At 42.3% G+C, this 17,529-nt stretch overlaps 2 protein-coding genes across 2 annotated transcripts; both read right to left on the bottom strand.

Moving 5' to 3' along the window:
- Positions 1-953: 953 nt before the first annotated feature.
- rbm24a (RNA binding motif protein 24a) lies at positions 954-12,150 on the bottom strand. Its single transcript, XM_056418966.1, has 4 exons — positions 11,732-12,150; positions 10,398-10,521; positions 10,004-10,058; positions 954-3,785 (listed from the first exon to the last, which is right to left on the bottom strand). The coding sequence occupies exons 1-4, from the start codon at positions 11,897-11,899 to the stop codon at positions 3,434-3,436; spliced, it is 699 nt and encodes a 232-aa protein (XP_056274941.1). The 5' UTR covers positions 11,900-12,150; the 3' UTR covers positions 954-3,433.
- A 2,529-nt stretch (positions 12,151-14,679) lies between these two features.
- On the bottom strand, positions 14,680-17,076 carry stmnd1 (stathmin domain containing 1). Its single transcript, XM_056421015.1, has 4 exons — positions 16,432-17,076; positions 16,210-16,349; positions 15,348-15,479; positions 14,680-15,138 (listed from the first exon to the last, which is right to left on the bottom strand). The coding sequence occupies exons 1-4, from the start codon at positions 16,532-16,534 to the stop codon at positions 14,680-14,682; spliced, it is 834 nt and encodes a 277-aa protein (XP_056276990.1). The 5' UTR covers positions 16,535-17,076.
- Positions 17,077-17,529: the final 453 nt, after the last annotated feature.

Here is a 17,529-nt window from a genome sequence, read left to right as displayed (position 1 = left end):
AACATAAAACTTCCTTATTTACATGTGCAAGTATAAATAAAATCCACTACAACTCTACAGTACTAACTTTAGAAAGCCCCTCCGGAGCCCTGACATTATCGGCTAGCTGTTTTCAGAGAGTAGTGCTCCCCTTGACGAGTAAACTGATCTTGGGGCCTTCAGGTCTCATCAGGACTCTCTTACAGCTCGACATCATCAGTTTATTGAAATAACAGCATGGATGCAGCCACGCTGTGTCATGATCTCAAGTTTCTTGTTTCTCCAGGGACCAAAAAATACTCCCTGGAGCCGAATAAAAGGCTGCAAAGACAGACAGGACCGCGCACTCTTTATAACATGACTTATTGATTAGAGAGTGAATGAATCATTGATCATATACTGAGTCCTCAAATACTTTCTTATGTGCCAGGTGTAACAATGTAAACTGTGGGTGTGACTGTAATGTGAAACTTTCAAATAACGTCTTCTTAAGAAGATGTTTCACAATGAGCAGGAGCGGCGCAGCATCTGGCATGTGTGACATTGTTTATCACAATGAGGGTTTTGCCTCAATAAAGAAAAACTTACAACTCAACACTGTGTGGGGCAAAAAGACAGACGGCCTTTCTCTGGTTGCTTTACTCAACTTAGCTGACGATGCTCACACTCTTACACTTTGATCTTTGATGCAGAGTAATAGCAAAGCCCACAATACATATACATATAGGTAGGAGGCAGCCTTGATCATATTTGATAAGCTAAATTAAAGGAGAGGACGGACTGTCTCTTGGGATGGGGGTGTTTTGAAATTAAAACGTCCGTAATGAAATTAAAATTACATCCAATGAAATCTGTAATTGTGAAAATAAGAATGATGAAACAAAGTATCACAATAATGAGTTTGGTTTAAATTATTTTTCGTAATTTTCCTTGCCTTGGTTCACTTCTATATTTTACACAAATAATTCATACAATTCATTTCACAATATAATTTGTGTTTATTTAATATTGAACATCTCCATACATAACCTGCACAAAATAAATATGAATCATATGGATGAGTGTATGAATAGAAAGATGAAAGGCTACACATGGCCGAAGAACAAGTACATCTGTCCGCAGGTCCTGAACACTTTAATTGTAGTTTTAATGAAAAGAAATGTCACCAAGTTTTTAAATATAGAACATTTTATTTGAATTTTAAATAAATGGAGTTGAAATTCTGAAATAAATGTTTTAAAATCAACAGGACCTTTGCATTTAAATAGAAACACTTTACATGCCTTCATCCAGTGACAATTAAAAGCTTCTGCCATTTATTTGTCATATTTCCCTTGTAAGAAATAGTTCAAGTATAAAAATTCCCAACAGTGTAAAATAGCCCATCTGATGAATATTAAGCAAAAGAAGCACAGCTACTGACAACAACTATACATTCTAGTGGAGAAAGCAGCATTTCTGCTCGTTTTTTGTGAAAATTATAATTGTTTTTCCTCTCATCTAAACACAGAAGAGGCAGAGTACAATCTGCAAGCAAATAGGCCTGCATTTAAATAAAGTGTATTCCCTACAAAAGGCATTAGGCTAATATTTAATGTCATGTTCTAAAGAATCAAAAAGATAAAAAATAAAAGTACAGTGCACATAACAGTATCTTAAATAACTCCTACAGTGACATTTTTGGTTGAGTATGTTAATAATAATAATATAACTAAACTAATCAATAACTTATATATGCCTTGAGATGAGTACATAATAATATTATTTATACAGTACCGCAACTAAGTCTCTACTCTGAGCGTCAACATAGTCAACCCTCAAAAATAAATATCTTAAATAGTAGATTTCTCTCTTTTTTTCATTGTTTTCTCTCTCTCTTAAATAGCAGTAGAAATGTAAGGCACACAGATAACACAACGTCAAACAGTCCTCTCCACCCCTCGCGGTGATCTTGACAGACACGAGGCAGACCAGTTGTTGGGGTGGCTTTGGTGATAGTGTGTGTGTGAGTGTGTGTGTGTGTGTGTGTGTGTGTGTACCTGACACTAGACTACAGCAGCACAGAGGTGGAAGTGCTGACAGCTGCAGGGCTGCATGACTGGGGGTGGGGGTGGGGGGCTTTGCTGTGGGGCTCTGTGTTGGGTGTGAAGTTGGTTCCCAAATGGGCCCGGTCAGGGATTAAAATGTGACAGCGCAACAAACGAGCACAAGTGATGCGTTCTTTCCAGAGTGATCCGTCTGTGTGGCGCTGGTGCAGCTCTGTCCACCCCCACCAGCAGCTGCTCTCTCTCTCCCTCTTTCTTTCTCTTTTTCTTTCTCTCCATCCCAGAGCCAGAGAGAAACACAACTGTGCTGCCTTTGTCTTTGACTGCTATGTGTGCAACTCTGGATGCATGTGTCTGTGTACGTGTGAGTGAAACATGTGTAAAAGCAACTGATTTAGTGTTTCTCATTGTCTGGAGCCATTTCAACCTCTCTCCTTTTGTCAGTGCGTTTGTTTTGTTTGCCAAGTCCCCCTTTAGTCCAAGAATCAAGTCAGAGTTGATGACATTTTCAGTTTTTTGTTGCTTTTCTTTTCTTTTTTTTGTCTCCTGGTGATTTGTTTGCTTTGCATAGGTCAAGAGGTCGAGACACAGAGTAAAAAAAGGGACATTCAGCATCAGGAAGATAAAAAGGTAGTTCTTCAAATATGTGTGACACGACGAGTTACGACTTCTCGACTTCCTGACAGACGTCACATTGTAATAGCTAACACGTTGGAAACGGTTCCATTTCCCTGATTATCAGAAAAAAAGCACTTGAAAAGACAAAAAGAACAAGAAGAGCCCCCAATGTGTAATAATAACAATAATAAATATAAATGTTATGAGGGAATCAAATAACTAAAAACACTTGTGGAAAACCACGAGTGAAGAAAAAAAGAGAACAGTTTCCTAAACTAACGTTAATGACAGCAATAGGACTTTAAAGGCTTAGTTTAACACTTTTACCAACCTCAGGGATTAGTTCCTGCTTTACTGTTCTATAAATAAGTACTCTACCACAATGATAATAGTAATGATAATAATAATAATAATAATCATTATAACAACAACAATAATAATAAATCACTTTTCCGTTATTTTGTTCTGCGACTTTTTTTCCTTTTCTTGTTTTTTGGTTGAAGCACGGCAAGTTGGAAAGTTAATGTAAAAAGTTTCCACCTCACCTCACCATCATCACTACCACCATCATCATCACCACCACCATCATCACCATCATCATCATCATCATCATCATCACCTTTTTAAAGCTACTCTGCCTCTAAACCTTAAGGCCACGCCTTCTTCTTTAAGGCTACTCCTTCTTCCTTAAGGCCACTCCTTCTTCCTTAAGGGCACTCCCTCTTCCTTTTCCGTCGCTGTGGCCGTGTGCGGGCCTCCTCGCTCTGCGTGTCCAGTGGTTGCAGTAGCTGCTATTGCATGCGGTCGGCTTGCAGCTGCTGAGACTGATACTGACCGAAGGCTACGGCTGCTGCGGCAGCTGAGCCCGGGGCAGCTGCGGCTAAAGGCTGCTGGACTGCGTAGCCATACCCGGCAGTAGCCATGTAGCCTGCAGCGGCAGGGGAGGCAGCGTACGGATACTGCTCATATGCAGCGGCGGCGGCAGCGCTGGCTGCAGCTACAGAATACTGCGCGTAGGCGGCTCCGGTGTAGTCGATGTAGGGGGAGGAGGCAGTGGCGGTTGCAGAAGCTGTAGATTGCACATGAGGGATGACCATACTAGACTGTACGAAGGCCTGAGGGTACATATAGTGGGCCGGTATGCTGTGAAACAAACACACGTACGACAGGTTAGTTTGATTAAGCCAGTTTGTGCGTAATAGCACCCACCCAAAAACCCAAACCCAACTCCATCACACTGCGGCCAAGCGCCCGCCCACCACCCACCACTGAGCCCCAGTCCAATCCACCAGTCAAGAAAACCAAGGAAATGCCTGCTAGAACAATATAGGGTTGCCAAAATAGAAATCTCTCTGCAAAGAAAAGACTGAAAGGTGAAAGAAATGTTGAACACCCAGAGGTGTTTAAGGCCACTCCAATCTACTGAACAATCCCATTGTGTTTGGAGGAAGTGATGTGATAAGGTCTTTATGGGATACAACAAGGGAGCAGGTTTCATATTTTTTGTTTTGGTCAGTTTTGAGTTTGTGGAGGCAGAACTACAGAGATGAAAATAAAGTGTAAAAAAAGTTTGGAATCTGAAACCTGTAGTCGATTTGTCCGTCACATGTGGATTTGGCTCTGGTGCCGTCCCCCTGCCTGCTGGAGGGCTAATGGGTGGGGAGCAGAGGGAGGCTTACAGTGCCGGGGGTGGGGGTGCGGACAGAGGAGATGAGCCCAGGGAGGCATTGTGAAAATGTCACTGCCACTTTGACAGCTGGACAGTTTTCAAAAAGGGACACTGCTGGCCATTTCCCCCTCTGTGTCTGGACAAAGAGCCGGGGAGGCAGCAGGGGGAGCCGGGACTAGACTTCACACCCAGAGGGATGTTTCGATTAAATAAACAATTATGAACAATGAGCACATTCTGCCCTTCATGACATAGCCTTACTATATACTCCCCATACTCTATAAGGTCTGGAAACTAAGTTACACTGCAAGTGTGAGGGGAGCTATGGACATGTATGCTAATGAGAAGTGAACTGTCAACTTTTGACTGTAGGTGGAAGCAAGAATAAGAAAACTTAAAAATAATATTCAGTCTTTAAAGTCCTGAAAAACAGCCCCACTCCCCCTCCTTCACTTTACAGATAAAAGTATGGTAACATTCAATCTCACTTTAATTCAAATGGATGAGATGCATCAGGCTTGAAGGAAACAATTTGATATTTGTTGCAGAAAGCTACAACAACAACTATGTGAGTGTAGAGGCTCAAAAATCTGTTGAGAGAAAATCAAGGATCATATAATCAGTCAAGTCTGCATAATGAACATCAGGTGGTCACGTTTTCTCGTCTGGATTTGGGAAAAAAATAAAGGAGGTGCAGAAAATGTTAAAGGTTGAAAGGCAGGATCTATCGTGGCAACCCTATTGTGAGCACTCTATTATCCAATCCACATCTCAACCGAAAAAAGTGGGCCGGGAGAAAAACAGGAAAAACAAAACAACAGCAAGGCATCAGAGAGGAAGAAATATGTACGAATAGACCTCCTCAACGAGACTGATTACAGCACTGGCAGAGCACAATCACTCAACTGGAAAGACACAGAAAAAGAAAAGGGAGGGAATAAACTGAGACTAAGTGGGTATGTAGAGGTTTGGTGTGGCCGTCAGTAAAGGGCAAAGGTCAATGCTAAACACATACACAGGTCTGAACAATTTCTGAAGGTCAGAAACAACAACTCAGCATTGAAAAGATTACGTTTTTCATGTGTCACACAACCTCCCTTTTGAAACTCACACTAATGACACTCAGCAGGGTACGGCAGGTTTCCAGGATGATTTTAGAGGACGTCATGTCTAAAACTCGCTCACAAAACAGTAGAGAGACATTGCCTGTGTATACATTTAAAGTCAAATCACTGAATTATCACCACCAGCAGACTGAAGTAAACTCTTCATACTTGATGTGAATGACCCACTACAGGCCCATCGTCTAATATTTAATAAAAAGCTAATATTAGCCTATTTGGTCAAACACCAGTACTCACTGCCACTCTAATGGTCACACGACTGGATACTCTAACACAATTATTTAACACTGGTTAAATCCAACTACCTACAAAAAGATAACATTATACATTCATGTGTTCAAACTGTTGTCTGTTATCTGTTCCTGACAAATTAAAAAAGAAATTAAGATTTTTTAATTTCAAGGTTAAAAAAACTTTGCTAAAAGATGCATCTCCTTTTTTATATTTTGTTGAACTAACTACTGCAGTTAAGGGAATATATGTGAAGATGGCTGGAATAATGTGGGACAGGCTGAATTTAACTGGCTTGATAACACTGTCTAAGAATAGTTGTCAACGGTTTTGATCGGGAATAATGTTTTGAATAAAAAAGACGATGTCTCTAGTTCTGCTACACATTATCCTTTTTTTAACTGTCCATTGTAACTCTGCATAAATGGCATTAAAGAAACAAGCAAACATTCCCACAAAACTTTCAGTTGCACATTTTATAACAGCTACTCCCGTATGTGATTGACTGTAGAAGCTGCAGCTCAGACAACTATTTGACATTTAAAATTGGACTTCCACTGGTATGAACCCGTTTCCAGTGCTCTTTAAATCCAACTTCAAGCTCAATGCATTTTTTAGATCGTACTAGCTGTCTCAGATTCCCCACCACTACTATATTAATGTAATGGTCGGGTAGACTTACACACATATAAGCAGAGGTTTTAGCCACGGGAAGCAGAGCTCTGGCTGACTCATCCAATGTGGCCCCTAATTCAAGAAATCAACCTCTTTCCCCTGGAGGTGCTCATCAAGTAAGGAAATCAAAAATACAGTAAATGTATGGCTGTTTTGTGAAGCCATTATGCAAGCTATATTGTGAGTGTGTGTGCGTGTGTTTGTGTGTGTGTGTGTGTGTGTGCGTGTGCGTGCAGTGGCGGGCCGTGGGCCTGGGGCCTGGGCCTTCAGTGAGGTCCTACACAGTCCCACTCGAATTAATCCACCTCTTATTACGATCATTATGATGCCATGGCTCTAGACCAGGGCTGCTCAATACCTCGATCGCGGCGTAGTTTTGGTAGATCGCATGACATTAAAAAAAATTCGCCCGCCCCCGTCATTTTCTCTATAGCACGTCTTTGTTCATTTATTAAACTAAACAGCCGTCTGATGTTGATCGTATCTACACAACAGCATGTCATTTCTCTCGGCTCTCCGTCTCGCGCGCTGCAGAATGCATCGGGACTGAGAAAAAGAAGGAAAAAAAGTCACTTGCACTATTTTGTTCACTAAACAGGGCATTGTCGCACCCAAAGCAGATTTCAAGTATATGCTCGACCAAATCGACATCTTCTCTTCCTTCCGCCATTGTGGGTTGAAAAAACAGCTTTGTAGTCCGCGAATTAATTCCTTTATCAAATTCAGTTTCCTAGTTCTGAGGTTTTGCATCTACCTGCCCATAGACCCCGCCTCTCAATATTGGTAATCCAATCAAAAGACGTGCAGCACTCCGCCTGCTAGCTGGCTCCTGTGCCGGTTCCGGGGCCTTCTAGAAGGCCTAGAGGAGCCAACTCTAAAGCTGATTGGTTGACACAACATTGTCATTCCCATTCACTTGAAGCTACCAGCGCCCGCAATGTTGATTCTGAAGGCCTAAGGGCAGATGTTAGCCCCCTGGCAACACACGATGGCTGAATATGATTGGATAAAAGATCTAACATAAAGACCAGCCCTTCCAATCTCAACCTGGCGCTGGCAGCAGCGCAACCAAGAGAAACGCTATCAAATTAAGAGAATAACTCTTACTCTGGGAAATAATTGAATACATATTTGTGGGAAAATATATTTAGAAAAAAATATATATTCTGATGATGTTTAGGCCAGCAGAGAAGGCCTTGCTGGCCCTGACGGCCCGCCACTGTGTGCGTGTATCTTTACTGGAATGCAGATCTCTCACAACTCAGCGGTCATTAAAGTTCAAGGCTAAATAAAGACTCTTTGCCACTGGGTGTACGGTCCGCTGAGGGCATCTAATGTTTATGAGGTATGTTTGTGTCATGGAAGTGAGAGCGGTTGCCACACCTGTCCTGCTTTCACAGTGTTGCTCATTGGATATTAAGACTAAGGCATAGATTGTCCTGCTGTCCAGACTTTAGTCATAATCCACAAAGAAAGCCACTTGTTCCGACACCAAGACAATTATACATTTAAAATCCTGACATGAAGATGCTCAGTTTGAAACCTGCTGTCCAGTTGAGTGTCTGAGCAGTTTGAGGATGTGTCAGGGTGACTAGAAACAATTAGCTGTTTGCACGATATCTTCTTCCATTAAAGTCTTTTATACACAATATATACTTTCACATTTGCCTGATTTGTATTGTGCCTGATTGGGAACATGATGTCCTAAAATACTTCTACTTTATGAGATGGACCTACTTGGTTTATCGTATGACATTGGTAAACATCCTACATTGTACAGAAGAGCTCTTTGGATGCTGACAGGGCTGCTGGTGTCCTCTGATTGGTGAACTTTATTGATGAAAATATTACTTTTGTCACTCGGTTATCAACTTTGAACCCAACGGTTTCCCTACGCATTAATTATCAAAGACAAACTGACCGATGGTCCTGGTTCATATCAGACTGGACATTAATGTGGGTCCTAAAACACCCACTCTGGCCCTGTTGAAATGGCCCCTGCAATGCTCTTACATGACAGAGAGGGACAGTCCTGCTCACTAACCAGAGCCCCTCCCCCCCTTGCACACACACACACACACACACACACACACACACACTCACACTCACACAACACAGAGCTTCATGCGACTGCAGCGTCAGCATTCGGGGCTTTGTGTGGCACAATGGATGTGCTTGTTTTCCTTAACGAGAGAGAGAGAGAGAGAGAGAGAGAGAGAGAGAGAGAGAGAGAGAGAGAGAGAGGGAGAGAGAGAGAGAGAGAGTAACAGTTGTTTGTGTCACACTGGAGACTTTGGGACTATGTGAGTGGACAAAGACACACATACAAACAAACACAATAGGAGAACATACTCATATGTACCAATGTAACCAGACATGTACTCACATAATTACACATATTGTTATGACTACATCTCACATTGTAGCTGTTGTCATTCCTTCACAAAGACAACTTCCACTTTCGCCTTTCTGGTGGTAAATTGGTCCTATGTGACGAAAAGTCTATGTAGTGCAGAGATGAGCATATATGCATGGAGACAGGAAGAAAGACGAGAGAATTGACAGAGTGGACCAGCAGTTATATAATACATTATTATTATTATTATTATTATTAAGACAGAGTGGACCAGCAGTAATATGGCAAAGAGAGACACTTTCATAGGGAATTTGTTGCTGCTGCGCTGTGTTAATGTGAGAAACTAACACGAGGAGGATGCTATTAGCACACACAAGCAGTGATGGGTTTTGTTATTTTGGGGAAATTGTGTGAGAAATGGAATATCAGGAGATGATTGGGGAGGGAGGGGGGGGAAGAACAAGAAAAGAAACAGAAAATTCACCACTCACTCCAACAAGACAGGAAGCAAATGCAACAACACATCCTGTTAAACAAAACAGGTCAACCACAAGCTAAAGCAAAAAACAACAACTTTGCTCTTCCTTGGCAAAGTAAACACACGTCGACAAAAAAGTAAAAAGACACCCCAAAGATTCAATCAATCCAGCTTCTTCTTTTTTTGGTAATTAAAGTGAGAAAGCACACGATTTAGCTAACAACACCACTTCATTCTGCACACAAAGCTCCAAATTACATTCAAATAAAAAAGTAAAAAGACAGGTCAACACCCACATACATGCATCTATAATCACCATTTTGAGCTTGTTTGTATGTGTCTGAGTCTACAGGTATTTCTCTTCTCTGGCCTGTGATTATGTCACAAACCAGCACACTTAGCTTAACCGAGAGCGAGCCTGTCGGACCAAAGAAAGATAGATAACATCAGTCAGGCTGAACGTTTCCATCATTGTCTACTCAGCACACACACACACACACACACACACACACACACACACACACACACACACACACACACACACACACACACAAACACACACTTTTACAAACAGGCAAACCTAGAATAGGCAGTTTGACTGGCTTGGTGGACAGTGATCACTAAAAAAACCTACATTCAATTTATTGTCCACCACATTATTGATTATGGAGAGAAACATTTATAAGGATACATAAAACAAAATCGGACTGATAGTATCAATTATTACAGATTAAACTGATAAACGATTTAAAACATATTTAAATAATTCAATGCAATGTGTACATCCCAACATTCCTCTAAAATGCTTGTAGACTTCTCAGTACATACCCATAAGGCCTTTGGATGAACGCTGGGTGAATTTGGGGAATACCAAAGGTAAAGCCTGCAAAACAAAGGAAACAATGTATTAAAAAAAGAGTGCAGACAGCATTTATACAAAACAAGCAAACAAGCCCTGAGGTGAAACTCAGGAAGGATCGACTTGATTTTCTTGTTTGCTGGTTTGCCAATAAAAACGAAGTGATCCCAAACAGACACGGAGGGGAAATACACTCGCTGTGTTAATTCATTAAACATAGTGTGTGATTTATCAATCTTGAACAAACACATCTGGACATGTCAAAATGCAACTTGTGATAGTGAGCAAACACATTTCTGTGGCTTGTTGAGGAGAAGAACATAAATAACGGAAGTGTATTGTTTTGATTCTGACTGCCTTCACCTTGCTGCATGACCCGAGGCTTGGCCCCCAAGTAGGCCAGGTTGACATTGGCCTTCCTGCCGTCAATGATTGGGTTTGGGTCCTTGCAGGCCCGGTCTGCAGCCGAGCGGTCCACCATCGTCACCTGCAGGAGGGGAAGCATGAGAAAGATGTGGATACCTGAAATCTGTGTAAATTGTTTCCATTTTTCTGCTGGTCGGCTTAACAGCACATATAAGTGTCTTTGAGTGTCTGGAAAAGCGCTATATGAATTTGAAATAGTGTTATTATTATTATACTTTGAAAACTGTGTTAGGAAGAGAGAAGACATACTTTAATAGGTGCATGTTAGTCGTCTGTCTGAGTGTATTTCTGCCCATGAGGCCATCATTAACAGCAATATGTATTTGGCAGCACACACACCCATCACTATCATGTGTTGAAACTATCAATGGGAGTCAGGCTGAGATGAGCCCTGAACATGGCTCCCTTATCACTCCCATTACAGACTTTATTTCTCCTCTCAGTGCTTAGCCGACATCTGAGCGGTATCCCTCACTGACCTCGACGAAAATCTTTTTCCATGAGAAAATACAGAAAAAGGGGATACATAATGCATATGATGACTCTACAACACTAAAGAGAGGATTGAAGTAAAAATATCTTCGTTTTTACAGAGAAATGTGAGTTTATACATGCATACAAACATAGATGTTAGTGCATATCAAGGGCGACTGTGAAACTTCTCATAATATGTGCCAAAGATATACATCAAATATATTTGAAATGGTCTCTAAATAAAGTTTGGATTCTAGATCCCTCTGTAAGCCTTCTTGTATGTATGAAGCAGTTTGTATTTATGAATTCACACCAACAAAAACACTGTCTGAGTAGAGCATTGGACTGGTGGCTTTGTGTCTCTGAAATGCGTTTAGTCTCGAAAGTAATTGGTGTACAGCATGTTCCTTTGCAGATAGCTTTTAGATGACGAAACCAGTGTAACAGTGTCAGAACCCCCAGACATCACCGTGAGGATGTTCTCAGCCCACCAGAGCTGTCAGTTTGAGAGCGGCTCACTTTCAAACGCGTCAGAGAAGGCTTATACCTGCGCAACAAGTCGCTGGGTGCAGGATTGCAACAGAAGCCAATGACGAATTTAAGCAGGGACTTCTTATCAAAACATAAACACCCCGTGACTGCAGTTAAATTAAGATGAATCGTGATGTTGTGACAGACAGCAACAGCCGCGCACTTTAACAGAGACGTGCCATGGCAGGGTTTTTCACACATGCGTAAAAGTTAGTTTTCAATTCTGTGTAAAACTGATAGCGATGTTGTGGTTGAGCAATACTTACGAATCCATAACCCCTAGACTTGCCAGTCTGTCTGTCAGTAATGACCACCGCTTCTTCTATCTCACCAAACACCTCAAAATATTTCCTGAGACTTGTATCCGAGGTGTGGTAGGGAAGACCCCCGACAAAAATCTTCGTATAGGTCGTGTCCTTTTGCGTGCTGTGCATCGTTAGTGCAAAATACAATAAATAGGAACAATTATAAAAAAGAGTAGTGCAATGTCTCCTTATCGGGGATTCTTTGGATGAAGAGAGAAAAAGAGAGGTCAGCCGGCTCTGTCGGTTTTTCAGAAGAGAAAACGCAGCAACAACTCGACAGAAATGAAGCCTGGAGGTAGATGTATCTTCCGACAGTTAGGAGGAGAGTTATATGGAGCGGAATGTCCCACAGAGACCATCAGGTGTTTCCAGCTCTTCTTGGTAACTCTGCTGTCTAACTAAATAGCGTTGGGACCCATTCCTAAAAGCGCTGCTCCAAACTCCACCCAACTTTCAGTCGGTCTGTGCGCCGCCCACCAGCGCGCACAAACAGCTGGCTGGGGAACCTGCAGCTGAAACACTGGAGCTCCCTCCCTCCATCCTCTCGATGAATTAATCATCAGGGGACAAACACAACTTAAGTTACACTGATCATATGTTGGGGATAGAGAGGAGCAGGGGATTTCATGAAATGCATTTGGGTAAATTAATTTTAAAATATGGATATTTGGGTGTTTTTGCATCCTTCTAAATAAATATCTGATGATTCTGTTTTTTTCTCTGGTGGAATAAGACCTATTTGGATGTTTCAAAGTCCACCCTGTCTCTTGCATAAATTATGTACACAGCTCGGGGACAGACACATCCGAGCAGCAGTGCAGCAGACAGGTGCAGCTTTGAGGCTCAGCTGGAAGGATCATTCTTCAAGATAGACACTCCACTTGTTGGGGGTTGACAGAGTTTTGGCAAGTTTCTGAGTCCACGCGAACAGCCGCAAGGCCTCGTGCCGACTGTGATGGGAAACGTAGTTTTTTTTAATGGCTCCCTCACTAAGAGGTCATAATGGAATCGGCCTAATGAACTATACAATGGGTTTCATATCTGACAACTTGTAATTAAAAGTGCTAATTTATATTATATTTATACTTGTATTCTCTCTTAGGGTGCTTAAGAAAAAAATCTTTAAAAGATGCTGATCATATTTTAATAATTAAATCAGACAAGGCACAGCTATTGTACTGGGGGAGAATCAAGACAGAGATCAATTCAATCAAGAGTCTCTGAACATCAATGATTAAAATCGGCTGTGAAGCTCGGCTCATCTGGCTCGCTGCTGGGCGGATCATCGGATAACTCACCCAGTAATGTGAGAGGGAGCTGTGCTGTTAATCATTCATGCAGCTCCGCTTTGTGAGTGCGCTCTTTGGCCACGAGCATCTATCCTGTAACCATCCAACACGGTGGGTTGAAACATTTACGCACAACGTGTCAGTGTGTAGTTGTGAAAAAAGTTGCTTATGTCAAATCTTTTACTGCCGATATAAATTGTCACGTGACATAGACTCACAGGTAGACACTGATGAGCAATTACCAACATAGCCCATGTGTGTCTGGACATCTGCTGAGAAATGTTTGGCAGATTAATAATCTCCATCTGTGGGCTCATAATGGAAAGCTCAACCACAATCGGTATTCTTAAAGAAAAGAGTATATTGTCCCATATCTATCTGAAGGGGAATGGATGGACTCCACACCACAAAGAAACGCAACCCGATAGAGTCTATCTGCTGCGGTGTCTCTGTTCTCTCACTATTTTATTCATACAGCCACGCGCGCTTTAAAGTCCGAGCATGGAGTCGTGAAAAAGGGGACCAGTATCGAGTTTCCCAGGCTCAACAATGAGGATCCGGTCAGGTTGCGTCCAATTGTTGTTTTCTGTTCATGTGCAGCATGCTGACGAGTCGGAATCTTACAACAGGCTGTGGGCCCATTGAACACTTTAATGATACCTCATTTCCAATAATCTTTAGAAATACTTTGTGTCACATGTGGAGTCATTATGTGTCAGCAATAATCCCGAGAAACATTCTTTATAATCTTAGCTGTCCACCATTTTTTTCAAGCAAGACTGCTGAGCTGAAGAGAAGTAACCGTAACTTTGTGCTCGTTGTCCATTTCGCTGTAGTACACACACACACCTGTCAGGAGAGAACAGCTAAAGGTCAAAGGTCACCGAACAGCTGAATACCCACAGCCAGTCCCACTGAGGTCGTGCTCAACACCCCTCAACCTCTGTGAACAATATGTATGTGCAGTTTTAAAAGGTTAATGCATTTCATGAAGTTTTAGACACACACATTCATAAACATTGAATACATAACACTTTATTGATCAATACAAATCTCACTTTACACATCTGTACTCCACATGTTGCCCAAACCTCCTGATACTTCATTTTATAGACGAGGTGATCTGACTTCAGGGAGCTGCGACACAACTTTAACCCACTGAAACAGCGCCACCTTATGTCCAACTGAACAGGTACAACCTCCACCTAAAGAGACTCAACGGTATCATATTAATTTACAATTAAATGTCAAACTAAAATCTCATTACAATTTATTTTGTAAGTTGGCAAGAAGTCTTGGTCATATTTATTGAATCCTTCACTGAGGTAAATTTAAATTTGGAAAGAAAACCCTCATATTCCTGTGTGCTTATTTCTGAGCCACAACACACTTCCCTATATGTTTTCATGAACACAAACAATTCACATCCACATTAGCCTAGTTTCATCCATAGGACCATCATATCTTAATTCAAGTTAATTTCTTCGAATACGATATACTCCATATATCTTTCTTTTGACAAGTGTCAACCTTTCGTCTGCGCAAAATAAATCAATTTTTGGCTCCTCTTTCTTTTTGTATCTCTCTTAGTGCAGATTCTTGGCTCATTTACGTTATGATTTATAACATCTCCTCTTTGTCTTCTGCAAGTTTTAAGCTAGAATAGCTCTCCAGCTCCTCAGAGTCTGTGAGGAGATTATCCCCCATAAGATCCTCCTCCTGGGTCAACTCATCCTCCCCTTTCCCGTCAGCCTCCTCACTGACCCTCTCTGCACCCTCCCCTCTGTTATATCCCCTTTCTCCTCCTTTCACTCTCCTCCCTTCTCCCTTATCTGTTTTACCCATTTCCTCTCTGCCGTCCCCTCCCACCTCTCTCACCCGATCTCCGCCCTCGGCCTTCTCGTGTGTTATCTGGCTGTGGGGCAGTGGAACGAAGGGGTTCGGGGGGGCAGGTAACTGCAGCGGCTCCACGGGAGTGAGAGCCGTGTCCTCGTCCTCCTCTGGCCTGGAGGTGGGAGCGGGGCCCCGAACGCGGGCCGACTTGATCCTCAAACGCATCTTGAGCTTGTCTTCCCTCGACTGAGAGACAATGGAGGGAGAAAATGAATGTGGGGGAGACAAAACAATAAGAGAAACTGTAAGAGGAAGAGCAGAAGTACGTGATGACACACACACACACACACACACACACACACACACACACACACACACACACACACACACACACACACACACACACACACACACACACACACACACACACACACACACACACACACACACAGTACCTGGCGTCTCTCCTCAGCAAGTCGTATTTTCTCCTCAATGTCTTCTATGCTGGGGACCTTCTGCGCCTTCAGGGCCTTCAGGGACTCCAGCCTGACCGGCGGCTTTCGCCTGGACCCCTCCTCATCATCCAGCTGACACACGGCAACGCAGGGGAGACAGAGGACAAACGAACCTAATATAACAAGTGAATGAATGCACTTCCACTTAAAGCGGACTAGCCTCACCTACCTGTGTGAAAGATAATGTTATAATCATCAACATCCTGTCTGAAAATGCCCTAATTTGCTTTTTTATAAACATATTTTTAGGAAATAAAAATACAAGATGTGCTCGTACAGGGGGCTGCTGTTGTGCTTGCTGGCTTACTGGATCGGCCTGTTGGGATATTTAAATAGAAAAGGGGGTTAATGATCCAGATCAGGCTGTACTAAGACGCCTATAGCATCCTCTTTAGCCATTGGTTATCTTTCATAGTTTGTTATTTTTTGAGAACCAACTATTTGTCATTGATGCATTAAAATTTTAGTAGACAATGGGCAACAGCGTATTTAGATTTCTTGATATATAGTAAGAGTTGGTTACATAAAATTAGGAACGACCTGAAAAACAACTAATTCACATAGATTTAGTAACTTTAGAATAGTTTTATAGCAGATGACTGTCAGTGCTTTTGAAATATGTAAAACTAACACTTAAGTAGAGGCATCTTTTCTTTACGCTCAGCTAGAACAGGACGATCTGCTCACGGAAATGTAATGCAGCTTTTAAGATCACGTACAAAGACTTTGTATAATATCACGGTATTGATAGCCACGTTAACTTCAGCTGTATGAGGATGACCAGTGTGCGCCAGGCACTCACCATGATGCTGTAGGACTCTGCAGCCTTGACGCTTCCCTCTCTGGTCTGACCCACCGGTATAATGCCTTGGTTCAGCAGCTCCTCCAGGATCTCACTGGACGTTGGTTGCTCCTGCAGTGTGCTCACCTGCTGTAGCGTTCCTGAGGGACACGCAACATACACAAAGTGGGCCCTGGAAGTTCTCTACAGCCTGACCCGGTGTGCGTTATTCAGCTCCCTCACCATCTCGTGTAATGATGCACAGGCCGCTTTCTCTAACACTTGTTAGAGGAGGGAGTTTCCTGGGCACCGCCCCAGGTAGCACAGGGTTGTCCCTGTTGTCCATCACCACCCCGCTGTCCGTGGTCCCCTTCGACACGGCCGAGTCTCCACGGCCTTCCACTTCACTTCCTGCTTCATCCTGACGGCACAGAAACACTGTGAAATGCAGAACAATGGCCCACGAATATTTTTGTATACACTGGCCCCATTCTGTAGGATATCACAGATGTGACGATGTTACGGTGGCATCTGTGTTTACACATTGTCATGAACACAGTCGCTCAGGAACAATAAAGATACACAGCAGGTAGCACCAACATATCCCATCACCTCAGCATGAAACCTAATTAGTTGCAGTGTTACAGTGTATTGTGACCAATTGATGCAGCTTAAACTGTTTTTAAAGTCATAACAATATCTGGACCAGCTACGGTATTAAAAATCTGCATATATTTGTAATGTAATATTTCTGTACTTAAGTGGCATTTTGAATGGCCATAAACATGTTTAAATCAAGGTGCCAATTCAGAGGTGCAACACAAATATGTAGATAATTATTGTATAGGTAAGACTAAGACACATATATTCAGGTACTGTGTTAATAGATGATATGAACGGTTTAAGAGGAATACTTTAAAATGTGAATGACATCAAATTATATTAAAAGACCAACAAAAAAGGGACTCAATGGCATTGGGTCTGCATAACGTCCACTTTAAGTATATATATCTCGTAACGTGTTTTCTGTCTTTATTATAAGTTTACTTATCATGAAGTATTTTTACACTGTGATTTGCTACTTTCACTTTAGTTAAGTGTCCAGACTAAAGGACCTGATTCTTACACCATTTTCTGTCACACGTTACCATCGTCACACGCTGTAAGACACAGAGACACGTGTCCCTCTCCTCGACACGCGTATCGGACTGAAGTAAGTTTCTCAGATACATCTGAAGACGATGAAGCCCTCTGAACCCAGTCCCTCGCCTCTGGCCGGCGTCAAGCGAAAGAGGCCGTTAGGGAGAAGGAGCCTACCTCGTCTCCTTTCTCCTCCGGTCT

The sequence above is a fragment of the Pseudoliparis swirei genome, chromosome 1 (genome assembly GCF_029220125.1).
Source record: "Pseudoliparis swirei isolate HS2019 ecotype Mariana Trench chromosome 1, NWPU_hadal_v1, whole genome shotgun sequence".
NCBI classification, from domain to species: Eukaryota; Metazoa; Chordata; class Actinopteri; order Perciformes; family Liparidae; genus Pseudoliparis; species Pseudoliparis swirei.
This window is presented reverse-complemented; position numbering and strand designations above follow the sequence as displayed.

Excerpts from the sequence above, each read along its gene's own strand:
- stmnd1 (XM_056421015.1), bottom strand. The coding sequence starts at position 16,534 with ATGGACAACAGGGACAACCCTGTGCTACCTGGGGCGGTGCCCAGGAAA. Across the intron at positions 16,350-16,431 it reads GTGCATCATTACACGAGATG|GAACGCTACAGCAGGTGAGC; the intron begins GTGAGGGAGCTG and ends CGTGTCCCTCAG. Across the intron at positions 15,480-16,209 it reads CAGAGTCCTACAGCATCATG|CTGGATGATGAGGAGGGGTC; the intron begins GTGAGTGCCTGG and ends GCCGTGTGTCAG.
- rbm24a (XM_056418966.1), bottom strand. The coding sequence starts at position 11,899 with ATGCACAGCACGCAAAAGGACACGACCTATACGAAGATTTTTGTCGGG. Across the intron at positions 10,522-11,731 it reads AGTCTAGGGGTTATGGATTC|GTGACGATGGTGGACCGCTC; the intron begins GTAAGTATTGCT and ends CCCCTCCTGCAG. Across the intron at positions 10,059-10,397 it reads GCCTCGGGTCATGCAGCAAG|GCTTTACCTTTGGTATTCCC; the intron begins GTGAAGGCAGTC and ends TTTGTTTTGCAG.